The sequence below is a fragment of the Macaca nemestrina genome, chromosome 14 (assembly GCF_043159975.1).
Source record: "Macaca nemestrina isolate mMacNem1 chromosome 14, mMacNem.hap1, whole genome shotgun sequence".
NCBI classification, from domain to species: domain Eukaryota; kingdom Metazoa; phylum Chordata; class Mammalia; order Primates; family Cercopithecidae; genus Macaca; species Macaca nemestrina.
Window position 1 is genome coordinate 70,800,302 of NC_092138.1, and position 18,869 is coordinate 70,819,170.

Sequence of the window (18,869 nt, forward strand, 5' to 3'; positions counted from 1 at the left end):
TTTAGTCAAGTCTTGGGCATTGAAATCTGCTAAAGTAATTATCTCAGCTGAAGAGGAAGCAAATAGCAAAGGCCCTAGGGAGATATAGAAAATATGGTAGCCATTTTGGGAAAAAATGTAGAGGTGGGATCCAGAATATTTTGAGGATCAGCTGCCAATTGTCTAGAAGTTAATAATAAAAGCACTTACTGGGAATAAACAGCAGTCCTGTAGAATATGATTTCGGAATAGGGTTCAGGAAGATGCCTCCTTCCTTTTCACTGATTAAAAGGTGGTGATTTTTGTGCAAAGGGCAAGAAAATTCTTAGAATTTTGGAATATTCTTTGCCTCACTATGAGGCTACAACCTTAGAAGAGGCTGTTTGTCTAGAGAAATGGCAGAAACAAGACACCATCCAAGCCTCAGGTCAGGAAGCTACTCACTAGCTCACTGATAGTAATTGTGACATCCCTCATATCACTGGAGATAGGGCTCCAGGAGATCTGTGTAAGACCAGATTGTTATAATGGACTAGGAGCTGGGTGGAAGATGCTGTATGTGTCAACAAGGAGAAAAAAGGAAAACAAAGCAAACAAATGAAAAGCAAAAATGAACCTGCAGACAAAATTTCAAAATATTTGAAGAAATCTAATGCTCACAAAGCAAACAATATTATTCAGATTATGAATTCATTGCTAGTAGGAGAGCATAAAGAAAGCAAAAAGATAAGCCACACAGAGAAAATATTTGCAAAACCAACCAAGAATTAGTATCCAGAATACATAAAGAACTCCTGTAGATCAGTAAGAAAAAAACAAATAGCCGGCTGGGCGCGGTGGCTCAAGCCTGTAATCCCAGCACTTTGGGAGGCCGAGACGGGCGGATCACAAGGTCAGGAGATCGAGACCGTCCTGGCTAACACGGTGAAACCCCGTCTCTACTAAAAAAATACAAAAAACTAGGCGGGCAAGGTGGCAGGTGCCTGTAGTCCCAGCTACTCGGGAGGCTGAGGCAGGAGAATGGTGTAAACCCGGGAGGCGGAGCTTGCAGTGAGCTGAGATCCGGCCACCGCACTCCAGTCCGGGCGACAGAGCGAGACTCCGTCTCAAAAAAAAACAAAACAAAAACAAACAAACAAACAAAAAAACAAATAGCCAAGTTCAGAAATGAGTTACAACACAAGAAGGCTATTTACAAAAGAAACAAATATCCAACAAACATGTAAAAACGTTCCACCTCAATTCGGGAAATGCACATCAAAACCCAACTGTAAGCCAGGCACAGAGTGGTGCACACCTGTAGCCCCAGCTACTTGAGAGGCTGAGGTGGTAGGATCGCTTGAGCCCAAGAGTTGAGTCCAGCCTGGGCAAGCTATAGCAAGACCCCTTCTATTAAAAAACAAAACAAAAAACTATAACCATCAGATTGGCAAAAATTTGCAAGTTTGACAAAACAAAGTATGCTAAGGATGTGGAGAAACAGGAACTCATACATTATTGTTACAAATGTTAACTTGGAGTAGCTATTTTAGAGAGCAATCTCAACCCAGAAGTTTCAGAAATTCTTATGTACTTACCAGGAGATATGTATGAAGATATTCATTACAATATTGTTTATAATTGTGAAAAATAAGAAACATGCTAAATATTCCTCTATAAAAGAATAAATATATTATTTTCATATGATAACATACTTATTCCAGTGAAAATGTATGAACCCAGGCAACATGAATAAATCTGAAAAATACTGCCTTGAGTAAAAAATGACACAATTCTTGCAATACCATTTATACAAAGATTGAAAATATGTAAAACAATACTATGTCATTTATGGATATATATATGTTTGTATTAAATAGAAGTGGAAAAACATTCATTGGAATGATAAACACCCAATTCAGGATAGTAGTCTCCAAAGAGGGAGAGAAGATAATGGAATTGGGGACACAAAAGAAGTATTAACTTTATCTGTTAGGTTTTATTACATAAAAATGAAAAATCTAAAGCAAAATACCAAAATATTTTGCTCAAAATCTCCATATCGTTGTTATTACCATTAAATAACTATATGCTTTTTTTTTAAAAAAAAAAAAAAAGGAGTTCATCTTAAGAGAACTGGACAGACACAAATATAAAGTTAAAATTCACATTTTGGGCTAATTTGTTTCCCAGATTCATTTCAAGTGCTATTCTCTGGGTCAGAGAACTTTTCATTCTCTTTCACCCTTTTCATACATTTGGAGAATGTCATTTGGAAAGTGTCATAATCTTTATGTGACCGACAAAAGAAGCTCTTGGTGTTAATTACAGGAAGATTTAGATGAAAATTATGACCACCTAATGAAAAAAAAAATTATTCACTGTTTCAGAGATATTAGGAAATGTTTTCACATTTCAGAAGCATGATGGACCTGATCATAGCAGCGTAACATCCTTTTAAATGACTAAATCAAGACCGTCCTGTAACTTCAGCTCCCTTACTTCTGCTTACCTACCATCAGAATTTTCTTAAGCATATGTACTCTTTTGATCTATGATCTCCTTCACCCTATACTATTTCCACTCCAAAATTATAAAAGCAGACCCTAAAGCAAACAGTCCTCCCAACAGGATCAGTTTCTGTATAGCTCTAACAGGTTATATTAAATGATTAACTTCCAGGCCAGGCTCAGTGGCTCACACCTGTAATCCCAGCACTTTGGGAGGCCAAGGCAGGCAGATCACCTGAGGTCAGGAGTTTGAGACCAGCCTGGCCAACATGACGAAACCCTGATTTACCAGGCATGGTGGCAGGCACCTATAATCTCAGCTATTCAGGAAGCTGAGGCAGGAGAATTGCTTCAACCCTGGAGGCATAGGTTGCAGTGAGCTGAGATTGTGCTACTGCACTCCAGCTAGGCGACAGAGCGAGACTCTGTCCCCTCCACCCAAAAAAATAGATTAACTTCCAAATCCTCCAGAAAGTATTCGCATTATAAGAATATTCTCAAAAACATGAGAACTCCTCAGTTCAAGAAATATTGAGGAAGTATTTAGACTTTCTATAATGAGAAGGTTTTACAGGAAGCAATGTAGCCTATAACATGGGTCTGAAGGGTCACACAACCTTCAGAGGGTTGTCAAATTAGCGTGCTGCCTTAAACTAGTATCTTCCTCTGTTCCATTGATACTAGAAATATTCTCCTGATTTTAGCACTTAAAGTTCTCTGTCCCTTCTGCTCATTCCCAAAGACTGAATTTGCATACAATTGGCTTTTTTTTTTTTTTCTTTTTTTGAGACAAGGTCTTCTCTGATACCCAGGCCGGGGCGCAGTGGCATAATTATGGCTCACTGCAGCTTTGACCTCCTGGGCAGAAGTGATCTTCCCACCCCGGCCTCCCAAAGTGCTAGGATTACAGGTGTGAGCCACTGTGTCCAACCAGTTGCTTGTTTAGGAGAACAAACAGGTTGGCCTTGGTCCAGGTAAATTATATTGTTTCTAGTCCAGTCTTCATAGATAATATCTGATGGGTCTCTGTCATTTGAAATAGGAGATGCTGGCCTTATCATATAGCTGACTCCTCCCCAGGGTACCTGCTAAATTCCTATTGGCTATGCCTTTGTTGGTCCTGTATCATCATTATCTGTAAGCGGAATATAGACATCTTTCTCAGTGTAAAAAAAATCAGAAAAACCACTACTGTGATTCCCCATTATCCATGGTTTTGCTTTCTGTGATTTCATTTACTGTGGTCAACCATGGTCTAAAAATACTACGGTATTTTGAGAAAAAGAGACCACATTCACATAACTTTTCTTACAGTATATTATTATAATTGTTCTATTTTATTATTAGTTATTGTTAATCTTTTACTGTGCCTAATTTATAAATTAAACTTTACCATAGATATGTGTGTATAGGAAAAAAATAGTGTATATAGAGGGTTTGGTGCTATCTGCAGTTTCATATATTCACTGGGGATCTTGGAATGTATTCCCAGCAGATAAAGGGGAACTACTCTATTTATAACCTTCTAACTATTTTTACTTTTACCTTTTCATAATCTTGGTTCTTAATCACCAGCTGAACTGTGTATATTACAATCAGATCTTTCTATCTGCATGCCCTTTATCATGGGCCATTCTTGGTTCTATCTGACCATCTATGTTTTGTTGAACACTCCACACTGGAAAACTATTTATAATAATAGCAAACATCTGAGCATTTGCTTTGTGCACTGTTCTAAGAACTTTTACAAATATCATTTATCTCATTTCATATGCATAATAATTTCAGGTACCATTATTGCCCCTGTTTTATATATAAGAAAATAGAGGCATAGGAGGATAGTTTATTTGATCTGTGAAAATTTTCGATGATACTTCTGTGAGAAACAAAGATGAAATTATGTTAAAGAGCTTTGTAGTAAGTAAAATGAAGTACAAACATTGTACTGTTATCTGCTTCATAACAAGGCTCAATGAATGTTTGTTGAATGAATGAATGAATGAATGAATGAATGAGTAAATATCATTACTGGGTTGCACTGTGTCTTGTGAGGGTAGAGTCCTCAGAATAATGTAAAGTGTAAATACGCCAAGTACTGTGTCTGTAACTCAGTCGTTACCCCCACCAACATATACTAGTTTCCTTCTTCTCCTTCCCTTTTCCTGTAATTTCACAATCAAAATGACTGTCTGATTGAGTATCTTTAAAAGGTCGTGATGAATTATTCTGTAATATTTGAAATGTTATGTTCAGAAAGGTCAAACTTTATTTTTCGGTATGAAGTGTCACACGGATTTGTTTTTCCTGGACACTTTTTTTTCAAAGAAAAGATGGCAAGAAATTTAGAGCAGGGTGCCCTCTTGAGGAAATTTTAGCGTCTTCCTTCTCAAGAACTGACATCAAATCAAATGAGAAGTCCAGATAAATAATGTACACTATTAATGAAGCTCAGAAAAATGAAACATTAAAAAGTAAGAATAACCAAATACCAGGTATTTGAGAATTAAGATTCTTAACTGTTATGATCTAATATAGCAACTGTAAATAAGAATTTTTATTATTTATTTATTTATTTTTAATTCTTTTTTTGAAACAGAGTGTCACTCTGTCACCCAGGCTGGAGTGCAGTGGTGCAATCTCAGCTCACTGGAACCTCCATTTCCTGGGTTCAAGATTCTCATGCCTCACCCTCTCGAGTAGCTGGGACCACAGGCTTGCACCACCACACACAGCTAATTTTTTTTTGTATTTTTAGTAGAGACAGGATTTCACCATATTGGCCAGGCTGGTCTGAAACTCCCGTGATCTGCTCGTCTCGGCCACCCAAAGTGCTGGAATTACAGGCATTAGCCACCATGACCAGGCTTGTAAATAAGAATTTTTAAATGAAAACAAAAACCTCTAGAGGATATTTCATTTCTTCTTATTTACTCATTTCTTCAAGTAATATTTATTAGGGACCTATTCTGTGCCAGGAACTATGCTGGGCACAGGGATCGATAAAACATGGTCTCTGCCTTCATGGAGCTTACAGTTTGTGAGGGAGCTCACACAGAAGAGAAACGAACAAATATATATGTAGTTACAAACTGAGAAAAGTACTGTGAAGGAAATGAATAGGTACTAGAATAAAGAATAACAAAGTAAGTTCTATTTAGGGTCGTCAAGGGAAGCCTCTCTGAGAGGAAATATCCATTAGAGTCCGTTGGCTTTTCCACCTATTCTAAGTCTTCCCATCTAATATAGACAGTCTACAGATCCTCTTTCCTAGCCATAGTCTTTCTTATCTTCTCTTATCTCTGCCCCTGTGGTGGACTGAGTCAGTCCCATCTCTGCCCCTGTGGGCAAGCAGTTAGTTCTCAGTAGTCCTTGTGCACCTCACTGTCACTCTAGTAATCTTGCCTTACGGCAGGGATGTCCAATCTTTTGGCTTCCCTGGGCCACATTGGAAGAAGAATTGTCTTTGACTACACATAAAATACACTAGCACTAACAATAACTGATGAGAAAAAAAAAAAAAAAACTCAAAAAATCTCATAATGTTTTAAGAAACTTTACGAATTTTTTTGGGCCACATTCAAAGCCATTCTGGGCCGCATGCAACGCGGGTGCCACTGTTTGGACAAGCTTGCTGTAGAGCTGCACATTCTTCACAGTGGGTGGTCTGCTTGATTAAAAAATGTCTTCCAGGCCGGGCGCGGTGGCTCACGCCTGTAATCCCAGCACTTTGGGAGGCTGAGGTGGGCGGATCATGAGGTCAGGAGATCGAGACCATCCTGGCTAACACAGTGAAACCCCGCCTCTACTAAAAAATACAAAAAATTAGCCGGGCATGGTAGCGGGCACCTGTAGTCCCAGCTACTCGGGAGGCTGAGGCAGGAGAATGGCGTGAATCTGGGAGGCGGAGCTTGCAGTGAACAGAGATCACGCCCCTGCACTCCAGCCTGGGCGAAAGAGCGAGACTCCGTCTCAAAAAAAAAAAAAGTCTTCCTTACTGATATTGATAGTCCCTCATAGGAGAACATCAATGCATTATCATGCTAAAAGGGCCCACTTCTAACAAGGTTAAGGATGACAAATGGACAAATAATCCTGCCTGCCATTATCCTCTGAATAGGGAGAGATAAATAGGCACGAAGTAGGCCGAGAACTTGATCAAGCAATACTATTTGGTCCCACTGCCCTTGAAATATCTGAGGTACCAAGCACATAGAAACCTCCAACTGGAAGTAAAAATGAGGAACTAGACCTGAGAAAAGAGCCCAGAAGAACAATTTTTAGAGTCTTATTTTGTTCAAAGTTCCCATGTTACACAAACTTACTATGTAATGGTTGGCCTGGCTCATTAACACTCTTGCTGTGGCCCTTGTAGCTAAGCTTCTTTCTTTCTTTCTTTCTTTTTTTTTTTTGAGATGGAGTCCCGCTCTGTCACCCAGGCTGGAGTACAGTGGTGCGATCTCAGCTCACTGCAACCTCCGCCTCCTGGGTTCAAGCAATTCTCTGCCTCAGCCTCCCGAGTAGCTAGGATTACAGGGGCCTGCCACCACGCCTGGCTAATTTTTATATTTTTAGTAGAGACAGGGTTTCACCATGTTGGCCAGGCTAGTCTTGAACTCCTGACCTCGTGATCCACTCACCTCAGCCTCCCAAAGTGCTGGGATTACAGGCATGAGCCACCGCGCCTGGCCTGCTTCTTTCCTGAGGTGGGTTGATTCTACCAGATTGGAGGATTTAACTGACGTAGAGAGTACTGCCTGCAAGTGGATGGGCCTGCCATGACTTCTGAGTTGGCATTTAGGTGACCATATGAGTCTGGTATCCAAACTTTGAATAAGCTGCTTCTACCTTAGTTGTACCCATAAATAGCTCTCTTTAAGAAAACTAATCATCCTTCCCTTATTAACCAGAGGGCCCTGAACAAAACATTTAACTTCTTTGAATCTCAGTTTCCTCACCTGTAAATTAGGATTTAACATCTCTGCTTATTTCACATTATTATACTTTGAGTATAAATAATAGGTAGTATGTTGGTCAAAATGTGCTGAAACTAATACACCTACACATTGCTGCTGTTAGATAGCAATTTGGAAAATACACCAAACACTGTAAAATGTGCAAATGTCTTTGACCCAACAATTTGGTTCCTGATAATTTATTCTTGTGAAAAAATTAAGAAAAAAAATATGAAAAAAGATGTACATTGAAGCATTTTCTACAAAATAAAATATTAAAATATTCTAGATGTTAACAATAATAGACTGGTTAAATAAAACATGTTGCTTTTATTTGCAATAAAATATTGACCAGCCACTATGTGAATTATATTCATGAAGAAAGTTCTTGGAAGGAAACATGAAAAAAATAAAACAATTGATATCTGAGTATAGTGGAATTACAAGCATTTTTCTTTATCAATTTCTCTGAATGTTATTACTCTAGGAGATTAATTAACATACTTAAAACATTTTAAAATCAAAAAAAAAAAATTTGACCCCATAGTACATTTGTTTCTTATCATATCTTGTTTTTTATTTAGGGAAATTATCGTTTCGTGAAACTCTTACTTACACGCAGAGCAAACTGGATGCAAAAGGATCTGGAAGAGATGACTCCTTTGCACTTGACTACCCGGCACAGGAGCCCTAAGTGTTTGGCACTTCTGCTGAAGTTTATGGCACCAGGAGAAGTGGATACACAGGATAAAAACAAGGTAATGGATACTCAAAATCGAACACTAATAAGACCAGAAAGCAAATGCTTCCTTTTATGATGTGAAATTTCAAGGAAGAAGGCCTAAATTACCACATACATACATGGTAGAACAATTCCAAATCTCCATACATCTCAGGGAAGTGTTTCACTTCAATTCTGTCGTTTAATCCTCTCAGCAACCATGTATGTTAGGTAGTATCATCTCCTTTTTACAGATGGAAAAACTGAAGCTCAGGAAGATTAAAATTTTGCCCAAGATGCAAGTGGCAGAACTAGACTTCAGATCTAGTCCTGTCAGCCGAGCACATTGGCTCATGCCTGAAATCACAGCACTCTGGGAGGCCAAGGCAAGTGGATCACCTGAGGTCAGGAGTTCAAGACTGGCCTGGCCAACATAGTGAAACCTTGTCTCTACTAAAACTACAAAAATTAGCCGGGCATGGTGGTGTGCACTTGTAATCCCAGCTACTCAGGAAGCTGAGGAATGAGAATCACTTGAACCTGGGAGGCAGAGGTTGCAGTGAGCCCAGATAGTGCCACTGAATTCCAGCCTGGGTGACAGAGTGAGACTCTGTCTCAAAAAAAAAAAAAAGTCCAGTCCTGCCTTAACTCCAAAACCCAACATTTGACAGGGAGTCATAACAGTTACTATAAGTGGTTAGACTCATGATGGCCAAATGCCCATGGCAATATCCTAAGTGCATAATGGTTTAGTGGCCTACACTTTGGTATCAGACTTCCTGGGTTTCAACCCAGAATCCACCACTTAACTTGTTCTGTATCCTTGGGCAAATTGCTTAACTCCTCTGTGCCCCAGTTTTTATATGTATGGAAAAAGGATAATAGGATTACTGTTAGGTTCAGCATAGTATTAAATTTCAGTAAATAGAATCAGAACAAGTATAACATAGGAAAAGAAAGGAATTACATGTTGTTTATTGAAGATGTGGTTATAGGCAGTTAGTAAATGCTATTATACTTGCGGCTTTTAAAAAATCTGCAGTTGTTAGTAAGCAAAAGTAATAGGTTAAATAGTGACTGTTCATATTAAATGCCTATAGGTACATCTTGAAGGAATACCAGGTATGTCAGTTTCTAAAGTTTTTAATGTGACAGGTGGGCTTGGTTCCTGCTCATTAAATTATCTAATTGTAGATTGGACTGCTGACAGTGCTACTCATGAGGGCTGATAAAAATTTAAACAGTTCTTACATTTTTTCTTAATAATTCTTCTAATAGGGAAGCCAGTCTTATAGGAGTATGTTGATGAGAACAGCAGAAGAGATTTTAAAGCAACTTCAACAAATTCAAGATGATCATTTTTAACTTTTATCTGAAATAAAGTGTGAACATTGTCAAAATCAAAATGGAGTTCTTTCTGTTTAAAACAACAACAAAACCTGACAGAGCCAGGGAAGGCCATAAAGAGAGGATTCTCGTGCTTGTAAGTCTGATTAAAAAAAAAAAAAAAAAATCACACACTGTGCAAAAACCACAGCCTTGCACAAAGGCCATCATAACCTTACACAAAAATTACTTCTTCAAAGACATTTGCCCAGCAACTGCCCTTCCAACCTTGCACTGGCATTATCTTTGTGATTGATCTTTGTAGCCAAGGATCATCATTTGAAAACAATTATGTAATCCTCCTCATTTTTCTTTTAAAAACTTTTGTCTTCCTTTACTTGAGTACACAGTTTAACAACGTCCTACTACCAGATACCAAATAAACGTGATTTTCTTTCTTTTTTTTCTTTTTCTATCGCCCAGGCTGGTATGTAGTGTTATGACCTCGGCTTACTGAAACCTCCACCTCCCGAGTTCAAGCGATTCTCATGCTTCAGCCTCCTGAGTAGCTGGGATTACAGGCATGCACCACCACACCCGACTGATTTTTGTATTTTTAGTAGAGAAGGGGTTTCACCATGTTGACCCGGCTGGTCTCGAACTCCTGACCTCAAGTGATCCACCCGCCTCGATCTCCCAAAGTGCTGAGATTACAGGCATGAGCCACTGCACCTGGCCAAACATTATTTTCTTTTAGAGAGACGTTGTTATTTAGGTTGACAAAAGCAAGTACTGCTGTATTTTCAAAATGTATCTTTTCAGCAATAACTGGGTCTAATAATTTATCCTCTAAAATTGTAGTTAAATTAAAATGTATCTTCTGATATATGGAATGGGTTCCAGATGCATATGCATGGATTTTTTATAGATATTAAAATTCAAAACATCCTATCAAGTTCTTAAGGTCCTTGGTGATAACCAGATGTGCATTATCAAGATCATCACTTACTTTGTTGATGATTATTTCTAAATGACTGGGCCGCTTTCTCTTTCTCTGTGTTATCAGTACCAGCTGAACTAAATAACTGTCATGACTAAGAGGTCAGATTCTGGAGTCAGACTGCGAGGGTTAAAATCTCAGTTCAGCCACTTACTTCCTTTACGTCCCTGAGCAGATTACTTAGGTTCCATGTGCTGTTTCCTCATCAATCACATGCAAATTTAAAAACATACTAGTCTCCCAGGAATAGTAAGATGACTGCATGCAATTAAATAGACAATAGTCTCCCTTGTTCAAAGGAAATATATTCCAGCACCCCCAATGGATACTTGAAACTGCAGATAGTGTCAAACCCAATTCCCGTCAATAGGAACACATTTCTGTTCATGTCTTCCACCCACAAATTTAGTACTTTTTCCATCTTAACTAAGCACTTATCAGGCACTATGGCCATAATTTTTGCAGTTTGGTATGCAACAGCAAAATCATGAATTTCTTCTTCCTTCTTTACAGTTTCACAGATAGATTTGTTCTTACCACAGAGCTTAGCAAACTCAACAAATTTTTCTTATTGAGAGCTTTAACCTTTTCACTTAAAGGAAACACTTTATAGCTGCTCTTTGGCATATCTGAATCACCAGTATCAATAATTGTGAGCTTTGGGGCCGTTAAGTAAAAGAAGGATGACTTGAACACAAGCACTGTGAATCTAATATCGTGACAATGAATGGGATATCTGAGTTGGCTGCTAGGTGACTAACTGGCAGGGAATGTCTACAGTGGGGATGTGCTGAACAAGGAAAGATTTGTGTCCCAGGTAGGATGGGATGGGATGAAGCACTCTTTCATCATGTTATTTAGAATGGCACACAATTTAAAACTTATAAATTGTTTATTTCTGGAATGTTCTATTTAATTTTTTTAGACTTTGGTTGAACACAGAGACCTGAAATCATGAAAAGTGAAACCAAAGATACATGGGAACTACTGTATAAAACTCTTGTAACAGTGCCTGTCCCATAGTAAAAGCTTGGGGAAAGTTAGTTGTTGTTACTGTTGTTATTCTGAGAACCTCTCGATTTTGCAGCAAACAGCTCTGCATTGGAGTGCCTACTACAATAACCCTGAGCACGTGAAACTGCTCATCAAGCATGATTCTAACATTGGGATTCCTGATGTTGAAGGCAAGATCCCACTTCACTGGGCAGCCAACCATAAAGATCCAAGTGCTGTTCACACAGTGAGATGCATTCTGGTGAGTTGAATGGTACTGCTATACCTGAATGGCCTTTTTAAGAAAAATTTTTATTATGAATTATTCAATATATACAAAAGCATGTATTTGACATACAAGTAAATTATTAAGCAAAAGAATATAACAGACATATGGACCCATCCCCCAAGAAGTAGAACATTTCAGTACCACTATTTAAGACCACATAGAGGTTTCCTATGTCCCAGTTTTTAAATGCATTCATTCCCCCTATGCCATGCTCATTCCTGTACCCCAGCAACTCCTTCCCTGAATTTATAGTTATTTCCTTACTTTGTTTCATACTGTTTTTATTAAACGGTGAATAGACATAAGTATCAGCAAAATACATGTAAAATATAAATAATAATGAAACAACAAATACTTATGTACTCACTATCAAGTTTAAGAAAAAGTATATTACCAGGCTGGGCGTGGTGGCTCACGCCTGTAATCCCAGCACTTTGGGAGGCCGAGGCGGGTGGATCACAAGGTCAGGAGATCGAGACCATCCTGGCTAACACGGTGAAACTCCGTCTCTACTAAAAATACAAAAAATTAGCCGGGCGTGGTGGCGGGCGCCTATAGTCCCAGCTACTCGGGAGGCTGAGGCAGGAGAATGGCGTGAACCCAGGAGGTGGAGCTTGCAGTGAACCGAGATCGTACCACTGCACTCCAGCCTGGGCGACAGAGCAAGACTCCGTCTCAAAAAAAAAAAAAGAAAAAGTATATTACCATTACCTTTTAGGTCCTCTGAGTGGAGTACCTCTCAGTCTCATTCTACTCTCTCCTTTCACAGAGGCAACAACTGTCTTCAGTCTTGTGTTTATCATTCCCCTGATTTCCATTACCACATTTATTTGTATCCTTAAACAATATATTGCTCAGTTTTTAACGTTTTTGATTTGATATACAAGGAATTATATTGCATGTTTTTGTTTTTGTTTTGTTTTGTTTTTTGCAATACCCTTTTCTCGCTCAACCTTATGCTGGTGAATTTTTTTTTTTTTTTTTTTGAGACGGAGTCTTGCTCTGTCACCCAGGCTGGAGTGCAGTGGCATGATCTTGGCTCACTGCAGCCTCTGTCTCCCAGGTTTAAGCAATTCTCCTGCCTCAACATCCTAGGTAGCTGGGACTGCAGGCGTGTGCCACCATGCCTGGCTCATTTCTGTATTTTTAGTAGAGATGGGGTTTCACCATGTTGGCAAGGATGGTCTCGACCTCCTGACCTCGTGATCCACCTGCCTCGGCCTCCCAAAGTGTTGGGATTACAGGCGTGAGCCACCGTGCCTGACCATTGATGATTTTATCTATGTTGCTGCATGTAAAAGTGATATTTTAATTTTTACTGCTATATAGGATTCCATCTTATGAATAAGCCACACAATATTCATTCTGTTATTGACAGATACTTTGTTTCCAGTTTTTTGTTATTTACAAACAGTGCTGCATTGACATTTTTGAACATATCTAGGATATATATTTAACTGGTTGTTATAGGTGTATAGGAATGCAGTTGATATTTTTGATCATTGATTATGTATCTAACTAATTCGCTAAACTCCTTATTTATTTTGAATATTTATCAGTTGATTCTTTGAGATTTTCTACTCCCTCTGTCTCAGCTTCTAAGTTACATGTTTTTGTAGTCCAATAGTTAGTCATATTTGTTTTTAACACACAAAGTATACTTTAAAGTATTTTTTAATCGTTTTTTACAACCTCTGATGCTAAAAGTATTATTATTTTGTATATGCAATGCTTAGCTCTGCATTTTTTTGTATCTGAAATTTTCCTTCTAAAGCTATTATTTTACATCCTGAAATATAGTTCTTAGATTCTTTTTTAAAATTATTCTGTAAGTTCTGGGATACAGGTACAAAACGTTCAGGTTGGTTACATAGGTATACATATACCATGGTGGTTCGCTGCACCCATCAACCTGTCATCTACATTAGATATTTCTCCTAATGCTATCCCTCCCCTTGTCCCCCACCCCCTAACAGGCCCCAGTGTGTGATGTTCCCCTCCCTGTGTCCATGTGTTCTCATTGTTCAACTCCCACTTATGAGTGAGAACATGCAGTGTTTGGTTTTCTGTTCTTGTGTTAGTTTGCTGAGAATGATGGTTTCCAGCTTCATCCATGAGTTCTGCAAAGAACATGAACTCCTTCTTTTTTATGGCTGCATAGTATTCCATGGTATATATGTGCCACATTTTCTTTATCCAGTCTATCATTGATGGGCATTTGGGTTGGTTCCATGACTTCGTTATTGTAAATAATACTGCAATAGACATATGTGTGTATGTGTCTTTATAGTAGAATGATTTATAATCCTTTGGGTATATACCCAGTAATAGGATTCCTGGGTCAAATGGTATTTCTCGTTCTAGATCCTTGAGGAATCACCACACTGTCTTCCACAATGGTTGAACTAATTTACACTCCACCAACAGTATGAAAGCATTCCTATTTCTCCACATCCTCTCCAGCATCTGTTGTTTCCTGACTTTTTAATGATTGCCATTCTAACTGGCATGATATGGTATCTCACTGTGGTTTTGATTTGCATTTCTCTAATGACCGGTGATGATGAGCTTTTGTTCATATGTTTATTGGCTGCATAAATGTCTTCTTTTGAGAAGTACCTGTTCATATCCTTTGCCCACTTTTTGATGGAGTTGTTTTTTCTCTTGTAAATTTGTTTTAGTACCTTGTACATTCTGGATGTTAGTCCTTTATCAGATGGATAGATTGCAAAAAATATTCTCCCATTCTGTAGGTTGCCTGTTCTGTCTATAGGTCCTGTAGGTCCCATTCTGTCTGTCTGTAGGTCCCTGTAGGTCCCATGTCTATAGGGACCTGTAAGTCCCATTCTGTAGGTTGCCTCTTCTATCACTCTGATGATAGTTCTTTTGCTGTGCAGAAACTCTTTAGTTGAATTAGATCCCATTTGCCAATTTTGGCTTTTGTTACCATTGCTTTTGGTATTTTAGTCATGAAGTCTTTGCCCATGCCTATGTCCTGAATGGTATTGCCTAGGTTTTCTTCTAGTGTTTTTATGGTTTTAGGTCTTATGTTTAAGTTTTTAATCCATCTTGAGTTAATTTTTGTATAAGATATAAGGAAGGGGTCCAGTTTCAGTTTTCCAAACACCATTTATGAAATAGAGAATCCTTTCCCCATTGCTTGTTTTTGTCAAGTTTGTCAAAGATCAAATGGTTGTAGATGTGTGGCATTATTTCTGAGGCCTCTGTTCTGTTCCATTGGTCTATATATCTGTTTTGGTACAAGTACCATGCTGTTTTGGTTACTGTAGCCTTGTATTATAGTTTGAAGTCAGGTAGCATGATGCCTCCACCTTTGTTCTTTTTGCTTAGGATTATCTTGGCTATACGGTCTCTTTTTTGGTTACATACAAAATTTAAAATAGTTTTTTTCTAATTCTGTGAAGAAAGTCAATGGTAGCTTGATGGAAATAGCATTGAATCTATATATTACTTTGGGCCGTATGGCCATTTTCACAATATTGATTCTTCCTGTCCATGAGCGTGGAATGTTTTTCCATTTGTTTGTGTCCTCTCTTATTTCTTTGAGCGGTGGTTTGTAGTTCTCCTTCAGGGAACTACAACGTGAAGAAGTTCTTTACATCCCTTGTAAGTTGTATTCCTAGATATTTTATTTCTCTTTGTGGCAATTGTGAATGGGAGTTCACTCATGATTTGCTCTCTGTCTGTTATTGGTGTATAGGAATGCTTGTGATTTTTGCACATTGATTTTGTATCCTGAGACTTTACTCAAGCTGCTTATCAGCTTAAGGAGTTTCTGGGCTGAGATGATGGGGTTATTTAAATACACAATCATGTCATCTACAAACAGAGACAATTTGACTTTCTCTCTTCCTATTCGAATAACCTTTATTTCTCTTACCTGATTGCCCTGGCCAGAACTTCCAATACTATATTGAATAGGAGTGGTGAGAGAGGGTATCCTTGTCATGTGCCAGTTTTAAAAGGGAATGCTTCCAGCTTTTGCCCATTCATTATGATATTGGCTGTGGATTTGTCATAAATAGCTCTTATTATTTTTAGATATGTTCCTTCAATACCTATTTTATTGATTGGTTTTAGCGTGAAGGGGTGTTGAATGTTATCGAAGGCCTTTTCTGCATCTATTGAGATAATCATGTGGTTTTTGTCATAGGTTCTGTTTATGTGATGGATTACATTTATTGATTTGCATATGTTGAACCAGCCTTGCATCCCAGGGATGAAGCCAACTTGATCATGGTAGATAAGCTTTTTGATATGCTGCTGGTTTCGGTTTACCAGTATTTTATTGAGGATTTTTGCATCGATGTTCACCAGGGATACTGGCCTGAAATTTCCTTTTTTTCTTGTGTCTCTGCCGGTTTTGGTTTCAGGATGATGCTGTCCTCATAAAATGAGTTAGGGAGGAGTCCCTCTTTTTCTATTGATTGGAATAGTTTCAGAAGGAATGGTACCAGCTCCTCTTTGTACCTCTGGTAAAATTCAGCTGTGAATCTGTCTGGTCCTGGACTTTTATTGGTTGGTAGGCTATTAATTACTGCCTCAATTTCAGAACCTGTTATTGGTCTATTCAGGGATTCAACTTCTTCCTGGTTTAGTCTTGGGAGAGTGTATGTGTCCAGGAATTTATCCATTTCTTCAAGATTTTCCAGTTTATTTGCATGGAAGTGTTTATAGTATTCTCTGATGGTAGTTTGTATTTCTGTGGGGTCAGTGGTGATATCCCCTATACCATTTTTTATTGTGTCTATTTAATTCTCTCTTTTCTTCTTTATTAGTGGTCTATTTTGTTAGTCTTTTCAAAAAACCAGCTCCTGAATTCATTGATTTTTTGAAGGGTTTTTCGTGTTTCTATCTCCTTCAGTACTGCTCTGATCTTAGTTATCTCTTGTCTTTTGTTAGAATTTGAATGTGTTTGCTCTTGTTTCTCTAGTTCTTTTAATTGTGATGTTAGGGTGTCAATTTTAGATCTTTCCCATTTTGTCCTGTGGGCATTTCGTGCTGTAAATTTCCCTCTAACCACTTCTTTAGCTGTGTCCCACAGATTCTGGTACCTTGTGTCTTTTTTCTCATTGGTTTCAAAGAACTTATTTATTTCTGCTTTAATTTCATTATTTGCTCAGTAGTCATTCAGGAGCAGGTTGTTCAGTTTCCATGTAGTCGTGTGGTTTTGAGTGAGTTTCTTAATCCTGAGTTCTAATTTGATTGCACTGTGGTCTAAGAGACTATTTGTTATGATTTCCATTATTTTACGTTTGCTCAGGAGGTTTTACTTCCAATTATGTGGTCAATTTTAGAAAAAGTGTGATGTGGTGCTGAGAAGAATGTATATTCTGTTGATTTGGGGTGGAGAGTTCTGTAGATGTTTATTAGGTCCACTTGATCCATAGCGGAGTTCAAGTGCTGAATATCCTTATTAATTTTCTGTTGCATTGATCTGTCTAATATTGTAAGTGGAGTGTTAAAGTGTCCCACTATTATTGTGTGGGAGTGTAAGTCTTTTTGTAGGTCTCGAAGAACTTACTTTATGAATCTGGGTGCTCCTATATTGGATGCATATAAATTTAGGATAGTTAGCTCTTCTTGTTATATTGGTCCCTTTACCTTTATGGAATTCCCTTCTTTGTCTTTTTGATCTTTGTTGGTTGAAAGTCTGTTTTATCAGAGATTAGGATTGCAACCCCTGCTTTTTTTTTTCTTTCCATTTGCTTGGTAAATCTTCCTTCATCCCTTCGTTTTAAGCCTATGTGTGTCTTTGCACACACGTGTGTCTTTGCACATGAGATGGGTCTCCTGAATACAGCACACCAGTGGGTCTTGACTTTTTATCCAGTTTGCCAGCCTTTGTCTTTTAATTGGAGCATTTAGCCCATTTACATTTATGGTTAATATTGTTATGTATGAATTTGATCCTGTCATCATGATGCTAGCTGCTTATTTTGTATATTAGTTGATAGTTTCTTCATAATATTGTTGGTCTTTATATTTTGGTATCTCTTTGCAGTGGCTGGTACCAGGTTTTCCTTCCCATATTTAGTGCTTCCTTCCGGAGCTCTTGTGAGGCAGGCCTGGTGGTGACAAAAATCCCTCAGCATATGCTTATCTGTATAGGATTTTATTTCTCCTGCACTTATGAAACTTAGTTTGGCTGGATATGAAATTCTGAGTTGAAAATTCTTTTCTTTAAGAATGTTGAATATTGACCCCCACTCTCTTCTGGCTTGTAGGGTTTCTGCAGAGAGATCCGCTGTTAGTCTGATGGGTTTCCCTTTCAAGGTAACCTGATCTTTCTCTCTGGCTGCGCTTAACATTTTTTTTCTTCATTTGAACCTTGGTGAATCTGATGATTATGTATCTTGGGGTTGCTCTTCTTGAGGAGTATCTTAGTGGTGTTCTCTGTGTTTCCTGAATTTGGATGTTGGCCTGTCTTGCTAGATTGGGGAAGTTCTCCTGTATAATATCCTCAATTGTGTTTTCCAACTTGGTTCCATTCTCCTCGTCACTTTTAGGTACACCAACGTAGGTTTGGTCTTTTCACATAGTCCCATATTTCTTGGAGGCTTTGTTCATTCCTTTTCATTCTTTTTTCTCTAACCTTGTCTTCATGCTTTATTTCATTAAGTTGATCTTCAATTTCTGATATCCTTTCCTCCACTTGATCGATTCGGCTATTGATACTTGTGTATGCTTCACGAAGTACTCGTGCTGTGTTTTTCAGTTCCATCAGGTCATTTATGTTCTTATACAAAACGGATATTCTAGTTAGCAGTTCCTATAATCTTTTATCAAGGTTCTTAGCTTGCTTGCATTGGGTTAGAACATGCTCCTTTAGCTTGGAGGAGTTTGTTATTACCCACCTTCTGAAGCCTGCTTCTGTCAATTCCTCAAACTCATTCTCTGTCCATTTTTGTTCCCTTGCTGGCAAGGACTTGTGACCTTTTGGAGGAGAAGAGGCATTCTGGTTTTTGGAATTTTCAGCATTTTTGCACAGGTTTTCCCTCATCTTCATGGATTTATCTACCTTTGATCTTTGATGCTGATGACCTTTGGATGGGATTTTTGTGTGGGTATGCTTTTTGTTGATGTTAATGTTATTGCT

General features: G+C 38.3%; 1 protein-coding gene across 12 annotated transcripts in view; it reads left to right on the plus strand.

The window, feature by feature from the left end:
- The window catches only part of LOC105480968 (inversin), a 321,354-nt gene that overhangs the window by 196,709 nt on the left and 105,776 nt on the right, over positions 1 to 18,869 (plus strand). For 11 of the 12 annotated variants that reach the window (XM_071078077.1, XM_071078078.1, XM_011740189.3 and 8 more), the window contains 2 exons: positions 8,005 to 8,178; positions 11,555 to 11,722. In XM_071078077.1, the coding sequence (XP_070934178.1) occupies positions 8,005 to 8,178; positions 11,555 to 11,722 (342 nt within the window). Of the gene's footprint in view, positions 1 to 8,004; positions 8,179 to 9,436; positions 9,625 to 11,554; positions 11,723 to 18,869 lie in introns of those variants that run through there. The other variant, XM_011740198.3, reaches the window with a different exon arrangement.